Source organism: Theropithecus gelada, chromosome 1, assembly GCF_003255815.1.
Source record: "Theropithecus gelada isolate Dixy chromosome 1, Tgel_1.0, whole genome shotgun sequence".
Classification (NCBI taxonomy): Eukaryota; Metazoa; Chordata; class Mammalia; order Primates; family Cercopithecidae; genus Theropithecus; species Theropithecus gelada.
Window position 1 is genome coordinate 161,093,707 of NC_037668.1, and position 24,024 is coordinate 161,117,730.

Here is a 24,024-nt window from a genome sequence, read left to right on the forward strand (position 1 = left end):
AAAAAAAAAAAAAAAAAAAAAAAAGAAAATATCAGAAACCAAATTCTTGAAATGGTCCATATTAAAGTTATTCTTCCCTACTCGAGCTCTACAACTTATGAAGGAAATGAAAATAGGTCATTCTTTCCACAAATAAAAATTCTGTCCAGGCCGGGCGTGGTGGCTCAAGCCTGTAATCCCAGCACTTTGGGAGGCCAAGACGGGCGGATCACGAGGTCAGGAGATCGAGACCATCCTGGTTAACACGGTGAAACCCCATCTCTACTAAAAAAAAATACAAAAAAACTAGCCGGGCGAGGTGGCGGGCGCCTGTAGTCCCAGCTACTCGGGAGGCTGAGGCAGGAGAATGGCGTAAACCCGGGAGGCGGAGCTTGCAGTGAGCTGAGATCCGGCCACTGCACTCCAGCCTGGACGACAGAGCGAGACTCCGTCTCAAAAAAAAAAAAAAAAAAACAAAAATTCTGTCCCTTCTACCGATAGGTCTTCCTGAAAAATACTATTATTTATTCTCAAATTTTCATCACAAACTACATATCCCCCCTTGAATTGGCTATTCTTATACCTGCCCTTGCCCCCAACTTTTTTTTGAGACAGGGTGCCACTTTGTTGCCCAGGCTGGAGTGCTGCGACATGATATTGATTCACTGCAACCTCCGTTCACTGCAATCTCCACCTCTTGGGCTCAAGTGATCCTTCCATCTCAGCCTCCTGAGCGGCTGGGACCACTGGTGCACACCATCGTGCCCAGCTAATTTTTCACTGGGCTAAGTTTTTGTAGAGACGAGGTCTCATTATGTTACCCAAGCTGGTCTCAAACTCTTCAGCTCAAGTAATCCTCCTGCCTCGGCCTCCCAAAGTGCTGGGATTACAGGACGAGCTACCATGCCCAGCCTTGATTTTCTAACAGTGCCCAGCCATGTTCTTACACATCTTAAAATTGCCTTTTGAGTATAAAATAAGCAAGGATTTGCATTAAGGAATAAAATTACACATTTAATATCATATAGACTGGAATAGTTACAAAGTAGGCAGACCAAAATTCAGTTTATGCTCAAATGAAATGTAAAGAAAACAATCTAGCATGATAAACTTATTCAAATTAAATTTAAGCTTTTAAAATAACTTCAGCAGCCAAAGTTTCTCGGATATAACCAGAGGCTTAACCTGCCATTGTTCCACATGCCTAGACTAGAAGCCATCATGCCATAAAATGACTCTGGGGAATTTATGATTTTACACATCTTCACCAAAAGAAAAACAAAAACAAAAAACTAATTTTAGAAAATGTTTGTTTGTTTTTTGAGACGAAGTCTTGCTCTTGTCCCCCAGGCTGGAGCGCAATGGTGTGATCTTGGCTTTGCAACCTCTGCCTCCCAAGTTCAAGCAATTCTCCTGCCTCAGCCTCCCAAGTAGCTGGGATTACAGGCACCTGCCACCGTGTCTGGCTAATTTTTGTATTTTTAATAGAGACAGGGTTTCACCATGGTGGCCAGGCTGGTCTCGAACTCCTGCTCTCAGGTGATCTGCCCGCCTCAGCCTCCCAAAGTGCTAGAATTACAGGCATGAGCCACTGCGCCCAGCCTAGAAAGTGTTTTTTAAAATAGAATTTTGGGGAAAATATGGATTAACTCATTAGCCTGATCACAGCATATCTAATGGAATGGCAAAGATCTGGTGACCACCATCCAAGGGCAAAACAATTTTTTCTGGATTTGGAATATCTGCATATATATAATGAGATATCCTAGGGATGGCAGCTAAGTTTTCTTTTCTTTTTCTTTTCTTTTTTTTTTTTTTTTGAGACAGAGTCTCGCTCTGTCGCCCAGACTGGAGTGCAGTGGCGCGATCTCAGTTCACTGCAAGCTCCGCCTCTCGAGTTCACACCATTCTCCTGCCTCAGACTCCTGAGTAGCTGGGACTACAGGCGCCCGCCACAAAGTCCAGCTATTTTTTTGTATTTTTTTTAGTAGAGACGGGGTTTCACCATGTTAGCCAGGATGGCCTCGATCTCCTGACCTTGTGATCCGCCCGCCTCAGCCTCCCAAAGTGCTGGGATTACAGGTGTGAGCCACCGCGCCCGGCCAACGGGACCCAGGTTTTCATGCACACCTTGTACACATAGCCTGAAGGTAGTTTTATATAATATTTTAAATAATTCTGTGCATGAAACAAAGTTTTCACTGCAACCTGTCACATGAGGTCAGGTGTTAAATTTTCTACTTGTCGTGTCATGTGAAAAAGTTTTCAGAGGCTGGGTGTGGTGGCTCATGCCTGTAATCCCAGCACTTTGGGAGGCCAAGGCGGGTGGATCACGAGGTCATGAGACCAACCCATCCTGGCCAACATGGTAAAACCCTGTCTCTACTACGAACACAAAAATTAGCTGGGCATAGTGGTGCACGCATGTAATCCCAGCTACTTAGGAGGTTGAGGCAGGAGAATCACTTAAACACGGGAGGTGGAGGCTGCAGTGAACTGAGATTGCGCCACTGCATTCCAGCCTGGTGACAAGAGCAAGACTCTGTCTCACACACACAAAAAAAAAAGTTTTCAGATTTTGGATGCTCAACTTTAGTTCTAAGATCCTTTGAAAGGGTCTTGCACCATCTTAGTATTCATGGGTTGCTAAAAGAGCATTGCCATCTTTCAAACTGAGAATGCTCAACATTTCAAATTTAGAATGCTCAACTTATACCAGGCTTCTTATATCTCATTCTTGGCTTTGTGATTAAGTATATTATGTCATCTTTGCAAACTTCAAAATGTGTAAAAATTGGGCCAGGTGCAGTGGCTCGCGCCTTTAATCCCAGCACTTTAGGAGGCTGAGGCAGATAGATCATTTGAGGCCAGGAGTTTGAGACCAGCTTGGCCAACATCGCAAAACCCCAAAATTAGCCAGGCATGGTGGTGTGCGCCTGTAATCCCAGCACTTTGGGAGGCCGAGGCGGGCAGATCACCTGAGGTTGGGAGTTGGAGACCAGTCTGACCAACATGGGGAAACCCCATCTCTACTAAAAATACAAAATTAGCCAGGCGTGGTGGCACATGCCTGTAATCCCAGCTACTCCAGAGGCTAAGGCAGGAGAATTCACTTGAACCTGGGGGGCAGAGGCTGCAGTGAGCTGAAATCACGCCATTGCACTCAGCCTGTGCAACAAGAGCGAGACTCCGTCTCAAAATAAATAAATAAATAAATAGCTGGGAGTGGTGGCACAGACTCGTAATCTCAGCTACTCAGGAGGCTGAGGCACAAGAATCACTTGAACCAGGGAGGTGGAGGTTGTAGTGAGCTGAGATGGCACTGCTGCACTCCAACCTGCACGACCCAGTGAGACTCTGACTCAAAAAAAAAGTATGAAAATTAGCCTTTGCCTCAAGTAGACAAATCAAAATAAAAATTCCAACCAAATCATATACATACAAGAATACTAAGATTGAAAAGTCTAAGGCAGCTGAATTCATGTATATAGAAAATTCACCTGGTGGCAAATCAATAAATGTATGGCTATTTTCTAGTAACACACTAGCTCATGGAAGGGTCTCGCACCATCCTAGTACTCATGGGTTGCTAAAAGAGCACTACCATCTTCAAAGCTAACAATGATAGTAACTAGGCTGATAAAAAGGTTTTCAGTAAAGGATGAGAAATGATGACATATGCCTCTCCTACTTCACATACGGAGAGATTAAAAAAAAAAAGGTTGGGTGAAGAGAAAGAGAACAAAAGTCTGTATAGCCTTAATCCAAAACATACCTTCTCTAGAATTTCTGCATTTATGCTCTGAGGTAGGCAGTGTGGGGATATCGTCTTCTGTAGTTCTTTTCCTGGAAGTGGAACTTTCCTCTGTACTTTGCTGAAAGAAGGGAAAGGTGTCCATCAGTGCAGTAGAAATAACTGAGACCAGGGGATGTAGCAGTTCCATTCTGGCTCACCAGTTAGTGTGCAACACAATGGGTTACACACAAGAAAGAGAACTCAAGTTCACAACAGTCATCATATAAAGGCAACACCTCTCCTCAACCCACTGTGAGCAAAGCTAGAAGAATCCCAAACCTGGGGCCATAAAAAACCTCTACACAAAGGCCAAAATCTACTGTTAAAAACAGGCTATCTGTATAAAGCCTCAAGTCTACTACAAAATTAGGCATAATTCAGAAAACATATGAAACCCTCACATGTACCAAGATGACTATAAAGTTTCCCCAGGTTTGGGGAAGCTTTAGGAAATGGCCTGACATGAACTTAACTGCAACAAGCCTATTAAAATCTAATAAAGCAATTTCCTCAAACACACACACACAGGTACACACAAACCCAAAGAAAAATGCAACTGGAAGAACTGAAGATCAGAAGTGCTACATCCCAAAGAAAGGTTCAGAGACTGGAACTCTGTTATGGGCAGAACAGAGAAGGTTCACTCTGTCCCTGGTCTGTGAACTCCCAAGAACCTTTCTTATTAAATTCTTACCATATTCAGGGAAAGGTCTTGGGAGTCCAAGATCCATAGGTACAGAGAAGGGGCCACTCTGTACAACAAAAGAAGTCACCGTGTGGTGATTTTACCTTCAGTTGGTCTTGACTTGGAATATCCATACTGTGATCCTGTGCGAGAGCGAGAGTCTGAGCAGCATCTGGATAGCAAGTAAAACAAAAGGAAAACCTTCCCTGGTAATAACCATTCTTTCCACACAAAAAGGACCTCAGCAAACAACCCGGGAGCCAGGTTTAGTCCCTAGAAATGTACTTCTCCATGTTGGCTGGACAAAGCTCTCATTTGCAAGGGAAAAATCAAAATTGATAAAAATGACAAAGACCAAGACAGGCCATATCCAAAATATATTACCAAAATATAATTGGGAAAAAAAAAAGTGAAAAATAGCTAAAAATGTTCTTCCATATCAAGCTTTTAAATTTTTATATGAAAATTGGCTCCAAGCAGGACACAATGGAGACTATTTTTGTCATCTCTTCCTATATTACCGAATTCACCTAACTCACAAACAACAGCAAAAAAGTGTGTGGCTTTTTAAATTTAATTTTGATTTTCAAGTGTTAAGTCATACAGGGTTATAAGATCTTAAAATCTGGATTTTTCCCCGTTTGCTTCATAAAACAATAGGATCTTCATCTAAAGCGACATTCTAAGTGTCAAGGATAATTTTATGGTTGAAATTCCCATCACCGTCACGTGTATATAAATTAATTTTTTTCATCATCTTATTTTTCCCAGTTACGATAAACATTTCCTAAGAAGCAGCAGCAAATAAAGTTTTTTTCAAGGCCAATAAAAAGAAGCAAGGAAAACAACCCAGTAGAGAGAAATTCTTAGATATTACATTAATCTAAAAGAGAGATGTATTCCAAGGACTTACGAAGAAATTTTTCAAGTAGAACAAAAGACAAAAACTTGGCTACAGGAAAAGATCAAGCTGCAAACAATTTAATAATCTGGACTATTCATTATTTGAGGCTATGTAAATGAGATACACCCAAAATAAGTCTACTGTGGGTCAGGTTCACCAACCACTACCAGATTCAGAGATAAAATATGGAAAATATCATCACCATCCAATAAAGGCTTCTAGAGGAAGGATACAGATCCTACAACTTATCTGTCAATGCAGTTCTACTGAAAAAGCAAACATTTTCAAAATTCTAATTATAAAAAACATTATTTCCAGAAACATTTTTGTAGACAAATGGAGACAATGAAAAGTTTGAGAGATGGCATTTTCTGACCACAGTGATCTTCAAAGCAAAGTTCGATTAACATATAATGCAGATGGAGCAATTTTTTTGTTTGTTTGTTTGAGACCGAGTCTTGCTCTGTCACCCTGGCTGGAGAGCAGTGGCACAATCTCAGCTTACTACAATATCCACCTCCCTGGTTCAAGCGATTCTTCTGCCTGTGCCTCCCAAGTAGCTAGGCTTATAGGTGCTCATTTTTATATTTTTAGTAGAGACAGGGTTTCACCATCTTGGCCAGGTTGGTCTCAAACTCCTGACTTTGTGATCCACCCACCTCAACCTCCCAAAGTGCTGGGATTACAGGCGTGAGCCACTGCATGCGGCCAGGAGCAATTATTTAATAAAGCAATCCTATTACTGTCATTTATATTTATAAAGCCTTACTAAGGTTAAAACAGTTACAAGCAAAAATAAATTATCTGGGGAAACCACAATATAAAAAAGAAGTTTTAAAACCGGCCGGGTGTGGTGGCTCACACCTGTAATCCCAGAACTTTGGGAGGTCGAGATGTGTGGATCGCTTGAGCGCAGGAGTTTGAGACCACTCTGGGTAACCCACCAGCCTGGTGAAACCTCATCTCTACTAAAATCACAAAAATTAGCCCGGCATGGTGGTGTGCACCTGTAATCCCAGCTACTCAGGAGGCTGAGGCAGGAGAATCACTTGAACCCAGGAGGCAGAGGCTGCAGTGAGCTGAGATCACACCACTGCACTCCAGCCTGGTCCACAAAGCAAGACTCAGTCTCAAAAATTGATAAACACACACAAAGTTCATCATATTTATTTCATTTGTATACATGGGAAAATTTGGAGAAATGATTTAGAAAGAACTACCATTTCAGGCTAGGCGCAGTGGTTCACGCCTGTAATTCCAGTACTTTGGGAGGCTGAGGCTGGCGGATCACGAGGTCCAAGGTTAGGAGATCGAGACCATCCTGGCTAACACGGTGAAACCCAGTCTCTACTAAAAATATAAAAAATTAGCCAGGCCTGGTGGCGGGCACCTGTAGTCCCAGCTACTCAGGAGGCTGAGGCAGGTGAACAGCGTGAACCTGGGAGGCAGAGGCTGCAGTGAGCCGAGATCATGCCACTGCACTCCAGCCTGGGAGACAGAGCAAGACTCCATCTCAAAAAAAAAAAAGGACTACCATTTTAAACAATGTCATCTTCTTGATCAAAATGAAAAGTCTAACCCATCTGCAAAGGTATAAAATAGATTACATGAAAAGCATTTCTCTCATTTGTCCTTTCAAATAAAACACAAGCAACTGAAATCATAAAAATCAACAGAGATGGGCCGGGCGCGGTGGCTCAAGCCTGTAATCCCAGCACTTTGGGAGGCCGAGATGGGTGGATCACGAGGTCAGGAGATCGAGACCATCCTGGCTAACACGGTGAAACCCTGTCTCTACTAAAAATACAAAAAACTAGCCAGGCGAGGTGGCAGGCGCCTGTAGTCCCAGCTACTCGGGAGGCTGAGGCAGGAGAATGGCCTGAACCCGGGAGGCGGAGCTTGCAGTGAGCTGAGATCCGGCCACTGTACTCCAGCCTGGGCGGCAGAGCAAGACTCCGTCTCAAAAAAAAAAAAAAAAAAATCAACAGAGATGGCCATCCACAAGCACCATAGCAATTGCAAGTAAGAACAGATAACCAATCAGAATTACTTGGGGCAATTTTCTGGTTTTGATCATCACACTATTATCATGTAAGATGTTACCATTTGGGGACTCTGGATAAAGGGTATAGGGAAACTCTATGCAATACTTTCGCAACTTTATTAAATCTGAAATATTTTCAAAACGATAAGTTAAAGAATAAAAATGGGCCAGGCATGGTGGCTCACGCCTGTCATCCCAACACTTTGGGAGGCCGAAGAAGGGGTATCGCTTGAGTCCTGGAGTTCAAGACCAGCCTAGGCAACAAGGGGAAAACCTGTACTTACAAAAAAATACACAAAAAACTAGCCATGTGTGGTGGCATACTCCTGTAGTCCCAGCTACTGGGGAGGCTGAGGTGGGAGGATTGCTTGCGCCACAGAGGCACAGGCTGCAGTGAGCCGAGATCTTGCCACTGCACTCTAGCCTAAGCAACAGAGAGATCCTGTCTCAAACAAAACAAAACCAACAACAAAATATTCTTTATATGGCATGTTAAACTCTGCAGAGAAAGTACAAGAAAGGAAATGAGAGGAAAAAAGGGAGAATTATATTCAGAGAACAGATGAATCCGAAAACAAATTTTACTGAAAAAGTAGATCAGCAATTATAAAATCCTCCATGTATTTCAAACCTTTAGTGACTATCCCAGGAAAGCCATGCTATTTCACAAGTGACTGAAATTCAATAAAGCTGCCATATCATTTGCAGGATCTTCACTCTCAAATTTACAGCTATATAAAGTGGGCAAATGACTCAATGAGACTAACAGGCTTCAAAATTCAGTAACTTCAAAATCATATTTCAGTATGACAGCAACGTCTCTTTCTCTGCCTTTAAAGAATAAATCTTTATTAGGAATTGATTTAGGTCTGGGCGTGGTGGCTCATGCCTGTAATCCCACCACCTTGGGAGGCCGAAGTGGAAGAATCACTTGAGGCCAGGAGTTCAAGACCAGTCTGGGCAACACAGCAAGACCCCATTTCTACAAAAAAAAAAAAAAATTAGCCAGGTGCAGTGCAGTGCCATGCACCTATAGTCCTAGCTATTTGGGAGGCTGAGACAGGAAGATGACTTAAGCCCAGGAGGTAGAGGCTGCAGTGAACTATGATTGCACCACTGCATTCCAGCCTGAGCGACACAGCAAGTCTCCCTACATTAAAAAAAAAAAGAAGAAGAAAGAAAAGAAAGAAAGAAAAAGATAAAAAGGCATGGATTCTTCTCAACCTACTTATTTCAATAAACTATCAAAAGACAGTCAACCTTGGACAAGTGCAGTGGTTCACACCTATAATCCCAGGATTCTGGGAGGCCAAAGTGGGTAGATTGCTTGAGTCCAGGAGCTCGAGATCAGCCTGAGCAACACAGCAAAACCCTGTCTCTACTAAAACTACAAAAAATTAGCCAGGCGTGGTGGCACGTGCCTATAATCCCAGCTGCTCAGGAGGCTGAGGTGGGAGAACCACGTGAGCCTGAGAGGTCCAGGCTGCAGTGAGCTGAGATAGTGCCACTGCACTCCAGCCTGGGCAACCAGAGACCCGTTCAGAAGAAAAAAAGATGGTCAATCTAAAAAGATTACTAACTTGGGCTTTCTTCAAAGGGCAATGTTACCTAAAATCTAATATGAAGCTCACAAAAGGGCTTTATGTAGTAGCGGAAAGGAAAAAAGTTTCATTATTTGGAAATGGCTACAGTCTGTCCAGTTTATTTACCTATCTCTTATAGACCACCATTTTGGAGACTCCAGACTCCAGTACAGCCAGCTTCCTATACATACCTAATAGATTTAACTCTAAGAGCAGTATTTAGAAGGTCTAGAATCAAGCAAAGAGTTAGACAAATTGGCATTCAGATAAGAGATGGCTAAAGCCATTAGGTGAAAGGTTCTTGAGTGACCTGTATAACAGATGGATCAGACTGATAACACCTGAGCCCACAGATTGTTAACATGACTGACTAAAAGAGAGACAGGCAGACCTTACATGACTCTGATGTGATTAAACAGAAGTATGAAGCACCACCTATAAAGCTTTCTTGGCAAAAAATTTAAACTTGAATTTATTCAAGCATTACCAGTTTACCAAAAATAGAGGGGGGTAAAGAAACACATTAAACAAAATCACAAGGATACAATCTGCCAACTCTAGAACGTGGGAAATTCTACAGAACAAATGACCCATTTCTTCAACAAGTAAATGACATGAAAACAAAAGGAAAGTTTTATAGATTAAAGACACTTATGAGACATATCAACCAAAGGCAATGTGTGGACTTTGGATCTTAATTCAGGTAAGACAAAAATACAAGGTATTTTTGAGATAACTGGGGGAAATGATACATAAACTAGCTACGAAATAGGATTATGGAATTACATGTTAAATGTGTTTTGTGTAATAATGATATTCAATGTTTGGAAAAAAAAGTCCTTATCTGCTAGAAATTTTTAAAAGTGTGCCTAGATGAAGCAATATGACAAAATGTTAACAATACGTCTAGAAAGTGGGAATCCTTCTACTCTGTTTGATTTTTCAGTGAAAAGTTAATAACATAACATTCTGTGTGACAGGTAGTATGTATTTCTCCCAGTCATGCCAAAGATAGCATTCTATTTCCACCTTCATCTTCTTTGCTTTCCCATCATTTGCCCCCTGTATCAAAGCTGTGATACAGACTGAAGAAATATGATGTGACATACCTGTAGTAGCAGTGGCTAAAGTGACAAGATTCTTTCTTAGCATATCATAGAGAGGGCTGTTAAAGAAAGAAGATAAAAAATTAACAACCCCAAATGTCACTATGAAGATATCAGTGGTTTGCTGTTAAATATTAAACGTATTTCTGATGTTATCTCTCAACTCTCTCTGTAAGGCATAGAGGCAGAATCTTTTTCCCAGAACAGTGTTTAATTATTTAAATATTAAGATGTTAATGCCCAGGCCTCCGTGTTACTCTGCCCCCATTAAAAAACTGATTAATTTACATTTCATTTCATTAGCTAACAGTAATCCAAGTGGGGAAATCTCTTTTGGAAACTATTCCTTCCTTCCAGGAGTTAAGTTTCACATTTTAATTGCAGAGTGGGGGTGGAGGGGAGTTTTTTGTTGTTTTTTTTTTTGGAGATGGAGTTTTGCTCCTATTGTCCAGGCTGGAGTGCAATGGCACGATCTCGGCTCACTGCAATCTCTGCCTCCCAGATTCAAGTGATTCTCCTGCCTCAGCCTCCCTACTTGCTAGGATTACAGAAGCCCACCACCAAGCCCAGCTAATTTTTTGTATTTTTGGTAAGAGACAGGGTTTCACTATGTTGGCCAGGCTGGTCTCAAACTCCTGACCTCAGGTGATCCACCAACCTTGGCCTCCCAAAGTGCTAGAATTACAGGTGTGAGCCACCGCACCCAGCTAAGGGAAGTCTTAGTGTAAGACAGAATGAGCTCAGAAGCAGCAGTCATCAAAAATACAGAGAAAGCAAGCTTCCAAATTACTAATTAGCTTCTGACTGTATAAGCTAATAACTTACACCCCATGCAGCTGGAGAAAAGTAACAGGTCAGGTTAGCCCTATTGTAATTCTGACTAGGCTCATCATCAACCCCCAACTGCCCAGCAATTCTACATCTCTCTCATCTGCTCACTCCTCTCTCTCCAACAATTATTTCACAAAATTCTAACCTAGTAACATCAAGCTTCCTCCTACCCAGGCCTTTACACATGGTGTTCAATCAACCTCAAACTCTCTTTCAACTAACTCCCTCTGATCAACTTCCTAATTATCGTTCAGCTTTTGGCTCAAATTTCACTTGCTCAAAAGAACACTTTCTTGACCTCTAACACTCTAAATCCCACCCACTACCTGCTTCATGTATCTCTTTTCTGTAGCACTTACCATAGTGTAGGTTTACTATGAATTAGTGTGATTATTTGATTAAGATGGGCAAGAGCATCTATTGACTCACTACTCTGTATACTCCAAGAAATCAGACTGTGTGTTGCTCATTACCGTATTCTCAGTGCCTCATAGGCTACCTAACATACATAGGCCCTTATATATTTGTTGAATAAAGCAATAAATATTAATAACCCATAGAAATTAAGTGGCTAGGTAAAAGAACCCAAAAAGATACGCAAACCCTCAGTCTGTTTACCTTGGGTCTTTCACGGAGAAGCTCTGACGTCCCAGAAGTTCTCCCAAAAGATCTCCACCACAATATACCATATGCTGCTCCTGCTGATCATAAAGCTGCTTCACCATTATGTACTGACCTAAATAGTGCATGACCTGCGTGGAATAAAATACCATGTTGTGATCTGTCCAGCTGCTGCCAAAAACACAAATTCATTAGAGGAGGTAAGGTAAGTTAGTTTGCTAGAGAAAGAAATAACATATTTACAAGACTGTCAATGTTTGTGTAAGGGGTCCTACAACAGGAAAGCCACTCCCAACTACTAGGTCCACCTACTCACTGTCTTTCTGACAATTAACAGACCAAGACTTTTAAGCACAGAAATGAACTGATCTGACAATGAGAAAAAGCAGTGAATTTACCTAGTATCCTCTTAAAAATTTTCTCAGCTGTCCAAATAAAGAAGTCTATTACTAGAAGTAATTTGCCTGGAGTATAAAAATATTTTCCCAGTCCAGGGCACATAAACAACGACTTTAGGCTTTTGATGTGTGTTCACGTAATAATTTTTTTGGCAAATGAAGCACAATGTTTAATAAGAGTCATCAGCACTGTAAGTGAACAAAACATAAAATCCAAGTGTTTATCAAATAAAAATTTAGTCAGCTGGATGAAGTGGTTCATACCTGTAATCCCAGCACTTTGGGAGGCCAAGGCGGGCAAATTACTTGAACCCAGGAGTTTGATACCAGCCTGGGCAACATGGCAAAACAAAAAACACAAAAAACACAAAACTGAGCCAGGTGTAGTGAGGCACGCCTGTAGTCCCAGCTACTAGGAAGGCTGAGGCAGTAGGATCACTTGAATCTGGGAAGCGGAGGTTGCAGTGAGCTGAGATACCACCACTGCACTCCAGCCTGGGTGATATAGTAAGACCCTGGCTCAAAAAAAATAAATAATAAAAATCAGGAAATTCCCTTTATGAAATAAATAGAGTCAAGGTTCATAACACAAAGCTCATTGTGTAAACTCAGGCAAACTCTGCCATGCTAAATGAAGGAGATGGCATAATTCATCATAACCACTATAATGATATAAAAATCCAGACTTTACCCCTTGCCTGCGTGTGATGTTAGAATCGCCATGGCCAGCTATCTGTATGGGCAGGGCTGCCCTGGAGATGCAGGACAAGTGCCAGGAACCCCTCCGGGTAGCTACTATCCTGAACCCCTCAATAGTGGACAGCAGTATGGCAGCATGCTACCCCCTGATGGTGGTTATGGGGGTCCTGCCCCTGGAGGGCCTTCAGGACCACCAGCTGGTAGAGGGCCCTATGCACACTTCAATCTTGGGATGTTCCCCTCTGGAACTCCAGGAAGACCATATGACGGTGCAGCTCCAGGGGCCCCTATGGTCAGCCACCTCCAAATTCCTACAGTGCCCAGCAGCTCAGGCCTTACGGACAGGGTGGCTCCCCTCCCAATATGGATGAGGCCTACTCCTGGTTCCAGTCGATGGACTCTGATCACAGTGGCTTTATCTCCATGAAGGAGGTGAAGTAGGCTCTGGTCAACTGCAACTGATCCTTGTTCATTGATGAGACCTGCCTCATGATGATAAACATGCTTGACAAGACCTAATCAGGTCACATCAATGTCTACGGCTTCTCAGCCCCATGGAAATTCATCCAGCAGTGGAAGCAGCTCTTCCAGCAGTTATGACAGGGACCACTCAGGCTTCATTAGCTACACAGAGCTGCAGCAAGCTCTGTCCCATATGTGCTACAACCTGAGCCCCCAGTTCACCCAGCTACTGGTCTCCGGCTACTGCCTACGCTCTGCCAATCCTGTCAGGCAGCTTTATCGCTTCATCCAGGTGTGCACCCAGCTGCAGGTGCTGACAGAGGCCTTCCAGGAGAAGGACACAGCTGTACGAGGCAACATTTGGCTCAGCTTCGAGGACATCGTCACCATGACAGCTTCTCGGACGCTATGACTCAACCCATCTGTGGAGAATGGAGTACACCAGGGACCTTTCCTGGCTTCCTAGAGTGAGAGAAGTACATGGACCTCTCTCTCTTCTTTCCCTGTCCCTCTTAGAAGAACATCTCCCTTGCTTGATGCAACACTGTTCCAAAAGAGGATTGAGAGTCCTTTATCATAGCCACCAAAGAGTGAGGACCAGGGCTGAGGTCACACAGGTAGGGGCCTGATGGAGGAGAGGATGAAAGCTGAATGTCCTGATGGCCATGAGCAGCTGAGAGGCACAGCCTGGCACCAGGAGCAGGAGATTCTGGTCCTTGTAATGGAGTTAGTGTCCAGTCAGCTGAGCTCCACCCTGATGGCAGTGGTGAGTGTTCATCGGCCTGTTACCATTAGCACCTGTGTTCCCTCACCAGGCCATCCTGTCACATGAGCCCATTTTCTCCAAAGTGGAATCTGACCAAGCATGAGAGAGATCTGCCCATGGGACCAGTGGCTGGGATTCCACCACACCCATAAATCCTTGGGTGTTAACTTCTAGCTGCCTGGGGCTGGCCCTGCTCAGACAAATCTGCTCCCTAAGCCTCTCTGGCCAGGCGGCCAGGATGCTGCCTCCACAGCTGGGACCCCTCACTTGCCTGCCATGCTCTGCTCGGCTTCGATCTCCAGGGGACAGTGGTCACCTCTCCCTGCCAAAACTTTTTTTAATTTGCATTTTTTTCATTTTGGGCCAAAAGTTCAGTGAAATTGTAAGCTTCAATAAAAGCATAAAACTAAAAAAAAAAAAAAAAATTCCAGACTTTAATAAGTTTGGGGAAAAAAAGGTTTTATGTGTCAAAATTTTCAGAGATATACTCCAAAACGATAAGCTTAATTTAAAATCGTAAAAGTAATATAGGTATTCTAAAAAATCAGATATGCCTCCAGATTTGTTGCCTTGAGAAATGTATGGTTTTGGAGTCTGGCAGTGTTGATAGGTGTGAAGGTTTTAAGTTTAAAAAAAAAAAGCTTGATAATTTTGTTTATTCTCTTTAGGAAGGGTTAGATATCTACCCCACCAAATGAAAGCAGTTCCAATAGATTAACATCTTAATACCGAGTCTTTTCCACTTAAAGAATACAATTTGTTTTTTAAAAAACTTCAGAAGCTAAATAAGTTATCTAAACGCATAAGTGTTTAAAATAACTCACAGTGCTCAGAAGAGTGTCTGACACTTTTTTTTTTTTTGAGACAGCGTTTCGCTCCTGTTGCTCAGGATGGAATTGAATGGCGCAATCTCCGCACACCACAACCTCCGCCTCCCAGGTTCAAGCAATTCTCCTGCTTCAGCCTCCCGAGTAGCTGGGATTACAACAATGCCCGGCTACTTTTGTATTTTTAGTAGAGACAGGGTTTCTCCATGTTGGTCAGCTGGTCTCGAACCCCTAACCTCAGGTGATCCGCCCACCTTGGCCTTGCAAAGTGCTGGGATTACAGGCGTGAGCCACCACATCTGATACATTTATAATGAAAACGACTTCATTTAATTCCTGCCTCAAAATATAGCCTGTAAATCAGACAGTGTCTTTTTTTTTTTTTTTTTTGAGACAGAGTCTCTCATTCTATCAACCAAGCTGGAGTGCATCTCATTGCAACCTTCACCTTCCGGGTTCAAGCGATCCTCCCTCCTCAGTCTCCCAAGTAGCTGCTGGGACTAAACAAGCAGACCACCAAGCCCACCCAATTTTTGTTTTTTTTTGTTTTTTTTTGTTTTTTTAGAGACGGGGTTTCATCATGTTGCCCAGGCTGGTCTCAAAATCCTGGGTTCACGCAATCCATCCACCTCAGCCTCCCAAAATACTGGGATTACAGGCGTAAGCCATGGTGCCAGGCCCAGTGTCTTTTTAATCTTTACTTGCTCTACATTTTAATTCTACGATCAATGAATTCATGGTTCATCTTATGTTTATCTTATAACACACTTCAAAAGAAACGAAATATGATGTTCAACTTAACAGTCTTTAAAACAGAGTAAAAGTTGCCCCTCTGATACCTCAGGAGAAGAACTTCCTTTCTTAGGCCTGATTTCAAAACTACATATTCACTGGCTTCTATTTCTCAAATGTTCTTAAAATGGAGAATCTGGCTGGGCGAGGTGGCTCATGCTTGTAATCCAGCACTTTGGGAGGCTGAGGCGGGTAGATCACGAGGTCAGGAGATCGAGACCATCCTGGCTAACACGGTGAAACCCAGTCTCGACTAAAAATACAAAAAATTAGCCGGGCATGGTGGCAGGTGCCTGTAATCCCAGTCCTCAGGAGGCTGAGGAAGGAGAACGGCGTGAACCCGGGAGGCGGAGCTTGCAGTGAGCCGAGATCGCACCACTGCACTCCAGCCTGGGCAACAGAGTGAGACTCCATCTCAAAAAAAAAAAAAAAAAGATAATTTCATTTGATGGCTTACCTCTTTAACAGTGAACATTTCACCTTGCGCACCTGCTGCATGCAAAATCTTCAAAAGTGGCAGTTTTGGTCGTACCTGATGTAAACATAAAATAAATGTGCTATTTACATTTCAAGTAGGTTTCTGAAACTATGGAACAAGAGAACCTCTTTAAATAGCTCCCCCCGCTTTTGTTTTTTGAGGCAAGTTCTTGCTCTGTTGCCTTGGCTGGAGTACAGTGGTGTGATCACAGGTCACTGCAGCCTCAACCTCCCAGACTCAACTGATCCTCCCACTTCAGCCTCCAGAGTAGCTGGGACTACAGGTGCACGCCACCACACCTGGGTAATTTTTGTTTTTTTTGGTAGAGAGGTGGTTTCACCATGTTTCCCTGGCTGGTCTCAAACCCCTGGGCTCAAGAGACCTGCCTACCTCCGCCTCCCAAAGTGCTGGGATTATAGGCATGAGCTACCTCACCCAGCACAACCCCCACCTCCCCTACTTTTTTTAAAAAAGAGACAAGGTCTCACTCTCTTGCCCAGCCTGGGTGCAGTGGTTGTGATCATAATTCACTGCAGCTTCAAACTCCTGGGCTCAAGTGATCATCCCATCTCAGCCTCCCAAGTAGCTAGAACTAAAGGCACACCCCACTGCACCTAGCTAATTTTTTCTTTTAGAAATGTTTTGTAGGCCGGGCGCGGTGGCTCAAGCTTGTAATCCCAGCACTTTGGGAGGCCGAGACGGGCGGATCATGAGGTCGGGAGATCGAGACCATCCTGGCTAACACGGTGAAACCCTGTCTCTACTAAAAAATACAAAAAACTAGCCGGGCGAGGTGGTGGGCTCCTGTAGTCCCAGCTACTCCGGAGGCTGAGGCAGGAGAACGGCGTAAACCCGGGAGGCGGAGCTTGCAGTGAGCTGAGATCCGGCCACAGCACTCCAGCCTGGGCGACAGAGCCAGACTCCGTCTCAAAAAAAAAAAAAAAAAAAAAAAAAAAAAAAAAAAAAAAAAAGAAATGTTTTGTAGAGACACAGGTCTCACTATGTTGCCAAGGCTGGTCTCAAACACCTGGCTTCAAGTGAGCTTTCTGCCTCGACTTCTCAAAGTGCTAGGATTACAGTCATGAGACAGTTAAACTTAAAAAAAAAAAAACAAAACTAGGAATACCCAAAATGATTTACCTGATTGATTTGTCCAGGAGAGATCCTGCAAGCACTGTCAGATGTTGAACACTGGGCAGAGGTGGAAAATGATGTCATTTTGGCAGGGAAGAAACTGCAGTCTGTTGGTAAAACTAAATAGAAAAAAAAAAAATTTATAAAATCTATTCTAATGTAGAAAATCCCCTATTTAGCATTCACACAAGGCAACCAGGAGAAATAAAAGCCACATATGACACATATAATGGAGTACCCTACACAAATGCTGTATACCCTCACTGAGGTTCTGCCTATCTTCTGACCACTTTCTAGTTCAGATTTAATTCAGAGTAAGAATTGTCCAAGCTTCTCTCAGGTGAAGCCTGAAACAGAAACAGTTACATGCATGCTCCAACCTCCAACTGATGTTAATGAGTAAACTGTTTTATTTGAAAGTCAAATCATTTATCTCCCCAATGGTTATCAGGTAGAGCACTCTCTAGATGCAGGACTGGGGATTTACCAAGGTAAGTCACAGGTTTTAAGATTCCAACAGGACTTCTAGGAAAACCTCTACAACATGTTGGAACATGTCTTGACAAAGGATCACAGAAAACTAAGAGTCAACACTTTAAGTACCAGTTAAAACAGCTTTTAAAAGTACCAACCCCAGAAAAAAACATAGCAATTACAAACCTACAAAACAGGTTAAACCAAGATGGACATACATCATCAAAGAAAAGATGTAGCATGAACTGAAATACAGAGTAAAAGTTCAATGAAAATCTTTCACCTACCTTTTATCCTTAAAAAAACAAAAGCTACAGAGAAGGAAGATAGATTTTTTATTTTATTTATTTATTTAGAGACAGAGTCTCACTGTCCCCCAGGCTGAAGCGCAATGGTGCAATCTCCGCTCACTGCAACCTCCGCTTCTTGGGTTCAAGCGATTCTCCTGCCTCAGCCTCCTGAGTAGCTGGGATTACAGGCACACGCCACCACGCCCAGCTCATTACTGTATTTTTTTTTTTTTTGAGACGTAGTCTCGCTCTCTCAGGCTGGAATGCAGTGGTGCGATCTCCACTCACTGCAAGCTCTGTCGCCTCCCGGGTTCACGCCATTCTCCTGCCTCAGCCTCCTGAGAAGCTGGGACTACAGGCGCCCACCACCACGCCTGGCTAATTTTTTTGTATTTTTAGTAGAGACAGGGTTTCACCGTGTTCACCAGGATGGTCTCAATCTCCTGACCTTGTGATCTGCCTGCCTCGGCCTCCCAAAGTGCTGGGATTACAGGCGTGAGCCACCGCAACTGGCCTCACTACTGTATTTTTAGTAGAGACAGGGTTTCACCCTGTTGGTCAGGCTGGTCTCGAACTCCTGACCTCGTGATCTGCCCACCTCGGCCTCCCAAAGTGCTAGGAACAGGTGTGAGCCACCATGCCCAGCCAGAAAATAGATTTTTAAATAAACTTGTTTTCCTTCATTTACACCTTTTTCTACCAAAAGGAAACAATTATTAAAATTGATGATTAACAAGCCACATCAGGGAAGGGGTAAATGGAGCCTAGAAAGACAATCAATAGGCCAGGTGCAGTGGCTCACACCTGTATTCCTAACACTTTGGGAGGCTAAGATGGGCAGATCACCTGAGGTCAGGAATTCGAGATGCAGCATATAATAAATTCCTTTTCAAAGGTTTTAGCCTGTAAATTGTTAAGTACAATGAGTTCTGAGATCCTCTCCAAAAAACCAATGTATCACTATGTTCAGCTCCCCTGTTCTTTGTTCTTCATTTAAAACTTTAAAAGTTTAACTTCCTCGTTCTCTTTGTCTCCTTGCCCCTAGTTTCAGTAAACAACCCCCTCCCAGCTTCTATCACCTGCTCCGTCCTGAGTCACTCCTGGTCACCACCCTTGACCTGAGTCATCCTGAGTCACCTGTTCTGTAATCGTCCTTCCCGCCAAACTACTGACCCAGCCACTCCAGCTCGTACCCCTGCTCTCTTTAAAATAGGCCATCAGTATTAGCTTAGACTGTGCAGTCCAACCCTAGCCAACAGGGGAACGACACAGCAGTAGGGGCTACCTGTGTCAGGGATAAGAACCCCTTCCCCTCCCTTGTTCAGGTGTGCTCTCACCACTGCTTCACCCATGAGATGCACCCTTCTATAGAGGTAAAATTGCCTTGCTGAGAAAATTAAATTTATGTTTGAGTGATATTTCATTTGCAGCATCGAAAATTTATTTGTAACAGAGGCCAGACTGGGCAACAGAGCGAAACCCTGTCTCTACTAAAAATACAACAACTAGTTGGGCATGGCACTTGCCTGCAGTCCCAACTACTAAGGAGGCTGAGGCATGAGAATCGCTTGAACTCGCAAGGTGGAGGTTGCAGTGAGCCAAGACTGCGTCACTGCACTCCAGCCTGGGCGACAGGGCGAGACCATATCTCGGGAAAAAAAAAAAAGAAAATTTTGGCCACGCCCAGCCAAAAAAAATTTTTGTAAGACTATCAGCCAGGCACGCTGGCTCATGCCTGTAATCCCAGCACTTTGGGAGGCTGAGGAAGGTGGATCACCTGAGGTCAGGAGTTCAAGACCAGCCTGGCCAACATGGAGATGTAGCCCATCTCTACTAAAGCTACAAAAATTAGCTGGGTGTGGTGGCACATGCCTGTAAACCCAGCTACTCAGGAGGTTGCTGAGGCAGGATAATCGCTTGAACCTGGGAGGTGGAGGTTGCCATGAGCTGAGATCGCGCCATTGCACTTCAGCCTGGGTGACAAGAGTGAAACTCCGTCTCAAAAAAAAAAAAAGGACAATCAATAAATACACTGGCTGAAGATAACAAGATTCCTCATGCTTCTGAAAAGGTTTATAGCTGTAACAAAGTATAAATTCCTCCCTCTCCCATTACCTTACTCTGCTATAAAATAAGAAGTTAAATAGGAAACAAGCACAATTTAAAATTTAGAAGTGGGCCAGGCATGGTGGCTCACACCTGTAATCCCAGCACTTTGGGATTGTACTCCCCAGCCGAGGCAGGCGGATCATGAGGTCAAGAGATCAAGACCATTCTGGCCAAAATGGTGAAACCCCGTCTCTACTAAAAATACAAAAATTAGCCAGGTGTGGTGGCACATGCTTGTAGTCCCAGCTACTCAGGAGGTTGAGACAGGAGAATCACCTGAACTTGGGAGGCAGAGGTTGCAGTAAGCCGAGATCGCGCCACTGCACTACCAGCCTGGTGACAGAGCAAGATTCTGTCTCAAAAAAAAAAAAAAAAAAAAATTTGAAAGCTGGCTTTTAATGGGTGGCTGTTGATCTCATCACCTACTTCCTCATTCATTTTTTTTGTGTGTGAGATAGGGTCTCACTGTGTCACCCAGGCAGGAATGCAGTGGCACAATCACAGCTCACTGCAGACTTTCAACCTCCTGGGCTCAAGCAATACTCCCACTTCAGCCTCCCAAGTAGTTGGGACTACAGGTGCATGCCACCATGCCTAGCTAATTTATTTTTTGTAGAGACGGGGTCTTGCTATGTTGCCCAGGCTGGTCTCAAATTCCTGGGCTCAAGTGATCCTCCTGCTTCAGCCTCCCAAAGTGCTGTAAACCCTGGGATTCCAGGCATGGGCCACCACTCCCAGCCTGCCCTCTAGTTCTTATCCTTCTTTTTGTCTCTGCTCAAGTGACAGTCTGTCAACAAGGCATCATATGAACACCCATTTTTTAAACTACAACTCCCAACCGCTTGTATTCCCTATCTGCTTCCCTGCTTTATTTTTCCCTACCAACCTTTTTACCAACCAAAACACCATATATTTTAATTATTCATTATGTAAAACATAAGCTACAAGTGAACAGGAATTTGTAACTGTTAATTCATACATTCCCAGTGTCTAAATCTGACAACTACATACATGGTAGAGCAACATGGCAGATAAACATTAATTATAATGTGCAGACGGTTTCCAAAAATGGCTCCCAATGAACCACGTTCCCTAACTGGCCCTATGACTTAATAAACAGAATGCAGCAGGTGATAATGTGACAATTCCAGGCCTGGCAGGCTTATGGCTTTGTACTTTTGGAGGTGCTTGAAATCTGGCTACTCTACTAGAGACTACACAAAAAGGCTAAAAGGAGAGGGAGATGCAGTTGCCCAGCTGAGCCCAGACTTTTAGCCATACCTCCAAAGCACCACACATCTTCCAGCCCCAGTTGCCACCTGACTACAACAAAGCACTTACTCAACGGTCTTGAGGTGTCCTTAAAAAAAAAAAAAAAAAGAAAGAAAACACAACAAAGCACCACACACGTTCCAGCCTCAGCTGTCACCTGACTTACAGCTGCATGACAAACCACAAGACCACCAGAACTATCCAACTCAGCCCATCACCCCACTGAATGAAAAATAAATAAAATGACTGTTTCGACTCACTAAGTTTTGGGATGGTTTATTCCACAGCATTAGATAATTGAAACAAATGGTAAAGACTCATCAAGGCTACTATGTACCAGGCACACATATAAACCCATTTAATACCAAAATAGCCCTATTATGTAGATATTATCCTTATTTTACAGATCAGGAAAGAGAAACAGAAGTTATTTGTCCAAGATCACCCAATGAGTAAGTTGTTGGAGTCAAGATTTCAAACTCAGACAAGCACTAACATCCCCATTTAGCAGCATTTTTCCACATTAGATCTCAAGTACACAGAATTAATCGTAATTCTTTTATTCAAGACATACTCTGATTATTCATCCACACATGGCCCATTTTACTTATTTTTACCTTTTTATTTTCATAATTTTTTTGAGATAGGGTATTGTTCTGTCACCCAGGCTGGAGTGCAGTGGCACAAACATAGCTCACTGCCACCTCGACCTCCTGGGCTCAAGCAATCCTCCCACCTCAATCTCCTGATTATCTGGGACTACAGGCATGCACCACCATACCTGGCTAATTTTTTTTTAATTTTTTTGTAGAGACAGAGTTTTGCTATATTGACCAGGCTAGTCTCAAGTGATTCTCTCAACAAAAGTGTTGGGATTACAGGCATGAGCCACCAACCCTGGCCTGGATTATTTTGAATAATGCAATAATCATCCACAAACTACGACTCTGACGATTACCTATATTTAACCATAATATCCCCCATCCCATTTTTCTGCCTTCCTGCAATAATCATCCTGAATCCTATTGTTTTCATTTCCCTTGCTTTCCTTTTTATACATTTTACTGCATCAAAATGGATTCCTAAAAAGTATTTTTAGTTTACTCTATTTAAAAAAAAAAAAAAAAAAAAAGCAGGGATGTTGTATGTAATTTGGAAAATTTTGTTCCACTAACACAGATTACTTCCTACTGTCATGTCAAAATTCATTTTTTATAGATTTTTATTATTGTGGTAAACCATACATACTAAAATTTACCATTTTAACCTTTTTTTTTTTTTTTTTAATGATAGGGTCTCACTCTGTTGCCCAGGCTCACTGTAACCTCGAACTCCTAGGCTCAACTCCTCAACTCCTGCCTCAGCCTCCCAAGTGGCTAGGACTATAGGTGGGCATCAGCTCACTTCAGTTATTTTTTTTTGTTTTGTTTTGTGTGTCTAGACAGGGTCTCACTATATTGCTCAGGCTGCTCTCAAACTACTAGCCTCAAACAATCTCCCGCCTTGGCCTCCCAAAGCCCTGGGAATACAGGCATGAGCCACTGTACCCAACTCATTCTATCCATTTATAAGTGTTCAATTCAGTGACACTAAGTATATTCCTAATGTTGCACAACCATCACCACTACCCGTCTCCAGAACTCCCTCATATCCCAAACTGAAACTCTGTACTCATTAAATAGTTCCCCCATTAGCTCCCTCTCTAGCACCTGGTAACCACCATTCTACTTTGTCTCTACGAATTTGCCTATTCTAGGTACCTGATATAGGTAAAATTATACAATATTTGTCCTTTTTATGTCTGGCTTATTTCACTTAGTATGTTTTCAAGGTTCATCCTTGTAGCACATTTTCGTTCATTTTTCATTTATTTTGACTTCTGTACAATATCCTTGCATGTGATATACATTTGAGTTGTTTTTAGGCTTTTACTGTTATGAACAGTGCTACGGGCTGAATATCCCTACTGGAAATGTTTGGGACCAGAAGTGTTTCCAGTTCTGGATTTTTTCAGATTTTGAAGTATTTGCATTATACTTACTGGCTGAGTATCTCTAATCCAAAAGTCCAAAACCCAAAATCCAAAACGCTCCAATGAGCATTTCCTTTGAACATCATGTCAGAGTTCAAACGAAGTTTCAGATTTTGGAGGACTTCAGATTTTCAAATTTAGGATGCTCAGTCTTATATTAACGTTCTTGTACATGGCTTAAGCAATCTTTTACTCCCTTTTGTGGTTTGAATATTCCCACTGTGGCAGTATTGAGAGGTACGGCCTGTAAGAGGTAGCTAGACTTTGGGGTTTTTAATCTGATTTGTCAATTTTTACCTTTAACTGGTAAGTTTAGTTCACTTAGTGTAACTGATATATATGGATGTTTCCATCACCTTATAATTTAACATTTTGTTTTATTCTATGTTTCTTTTTGATATGTCACTACCTTTTTAAAAACCTGTATGTCTCCCTGCTAATAAGAATTGTAGACTGGGTGTGGTGACTCATGCTTGTAATTCCAGCACTTTGGGAAGCCGAGGCAGGCGGATCACTTGAGTCCAGCAGTTCAAGACCAGCCTGGACAACATGGCCAAACTTCACCTCTACAAAAAAATATAAAAATTAGCCCCGCATGGTGGAGCACACCTGTGGTCCCAGCTACTCAGGAGGCTGAGATGGGAGGATCACTTGAGCCTGGGGAGCTGAGGCCGCAGTGAGTCGTGATCACGTCACTGCACTCCAGCCTAGGCGACAGACAAGACCCTGTCAAAAAAAAAAA

At 42.9% G+C, this 24,024-nt stretch overlaps 1 protein-coding gene and 1 pseudogene across 7 annotated transcripts in view; one reads left to right on the forward strand and one right to left on the reverse strand.

Annotated features, from left to right (window-relative positions):
- Positions 1-24,024, reverse strand: part of MDM4 (MDM4, p53 regulator) — a 39,895-nt gene that overhangs the window by 10,442 nt on the left and 5,429 nt on the right. For 3 of the 7 annotated variants that reach the window (XM_025361165.1, XM_025361154.1, XM_025361159.1), the window contains 6 exons: positions 17,112-17,224; positions 15,951-16,025; positions 11,547-11,680; positions 10,101-10,156; positions 4,565-4,632; positions 3,755-3,854 (listed from right to left, as the gene is read on the reverse strand). In XM_025361165.1, coding sequence (XP_025216950.1) covers positions 3,755-3,854; positions 4,565-4,632; positions 10,101-10,156; positions 11,547-11,680; positions 15,951-16,025; positions 17,112-17,189 — 511 coding nt within the window. In that variant the 5' untranslated portion in view covers positions 17,190-17,224. Of the gene's footprint in view, positions 1-3,754; positions 3,855-4,564; positions 4,633-7,744; positions 7,833-10,100; positions 10,157-11,546; positions 11,681-15,950; positions 16,026-17,111; positions 17,225-24,024 lie in introns of those variants that run through there. The other 4 variants (XM_025361202.1, XM_025361174.1, XM_025361184.1 and 1 more) reach the window with 4 other exon arrangements.
- On the forward strand, positions 12,669-13,520 carry LOC112608989 (annotated as a pseudogene).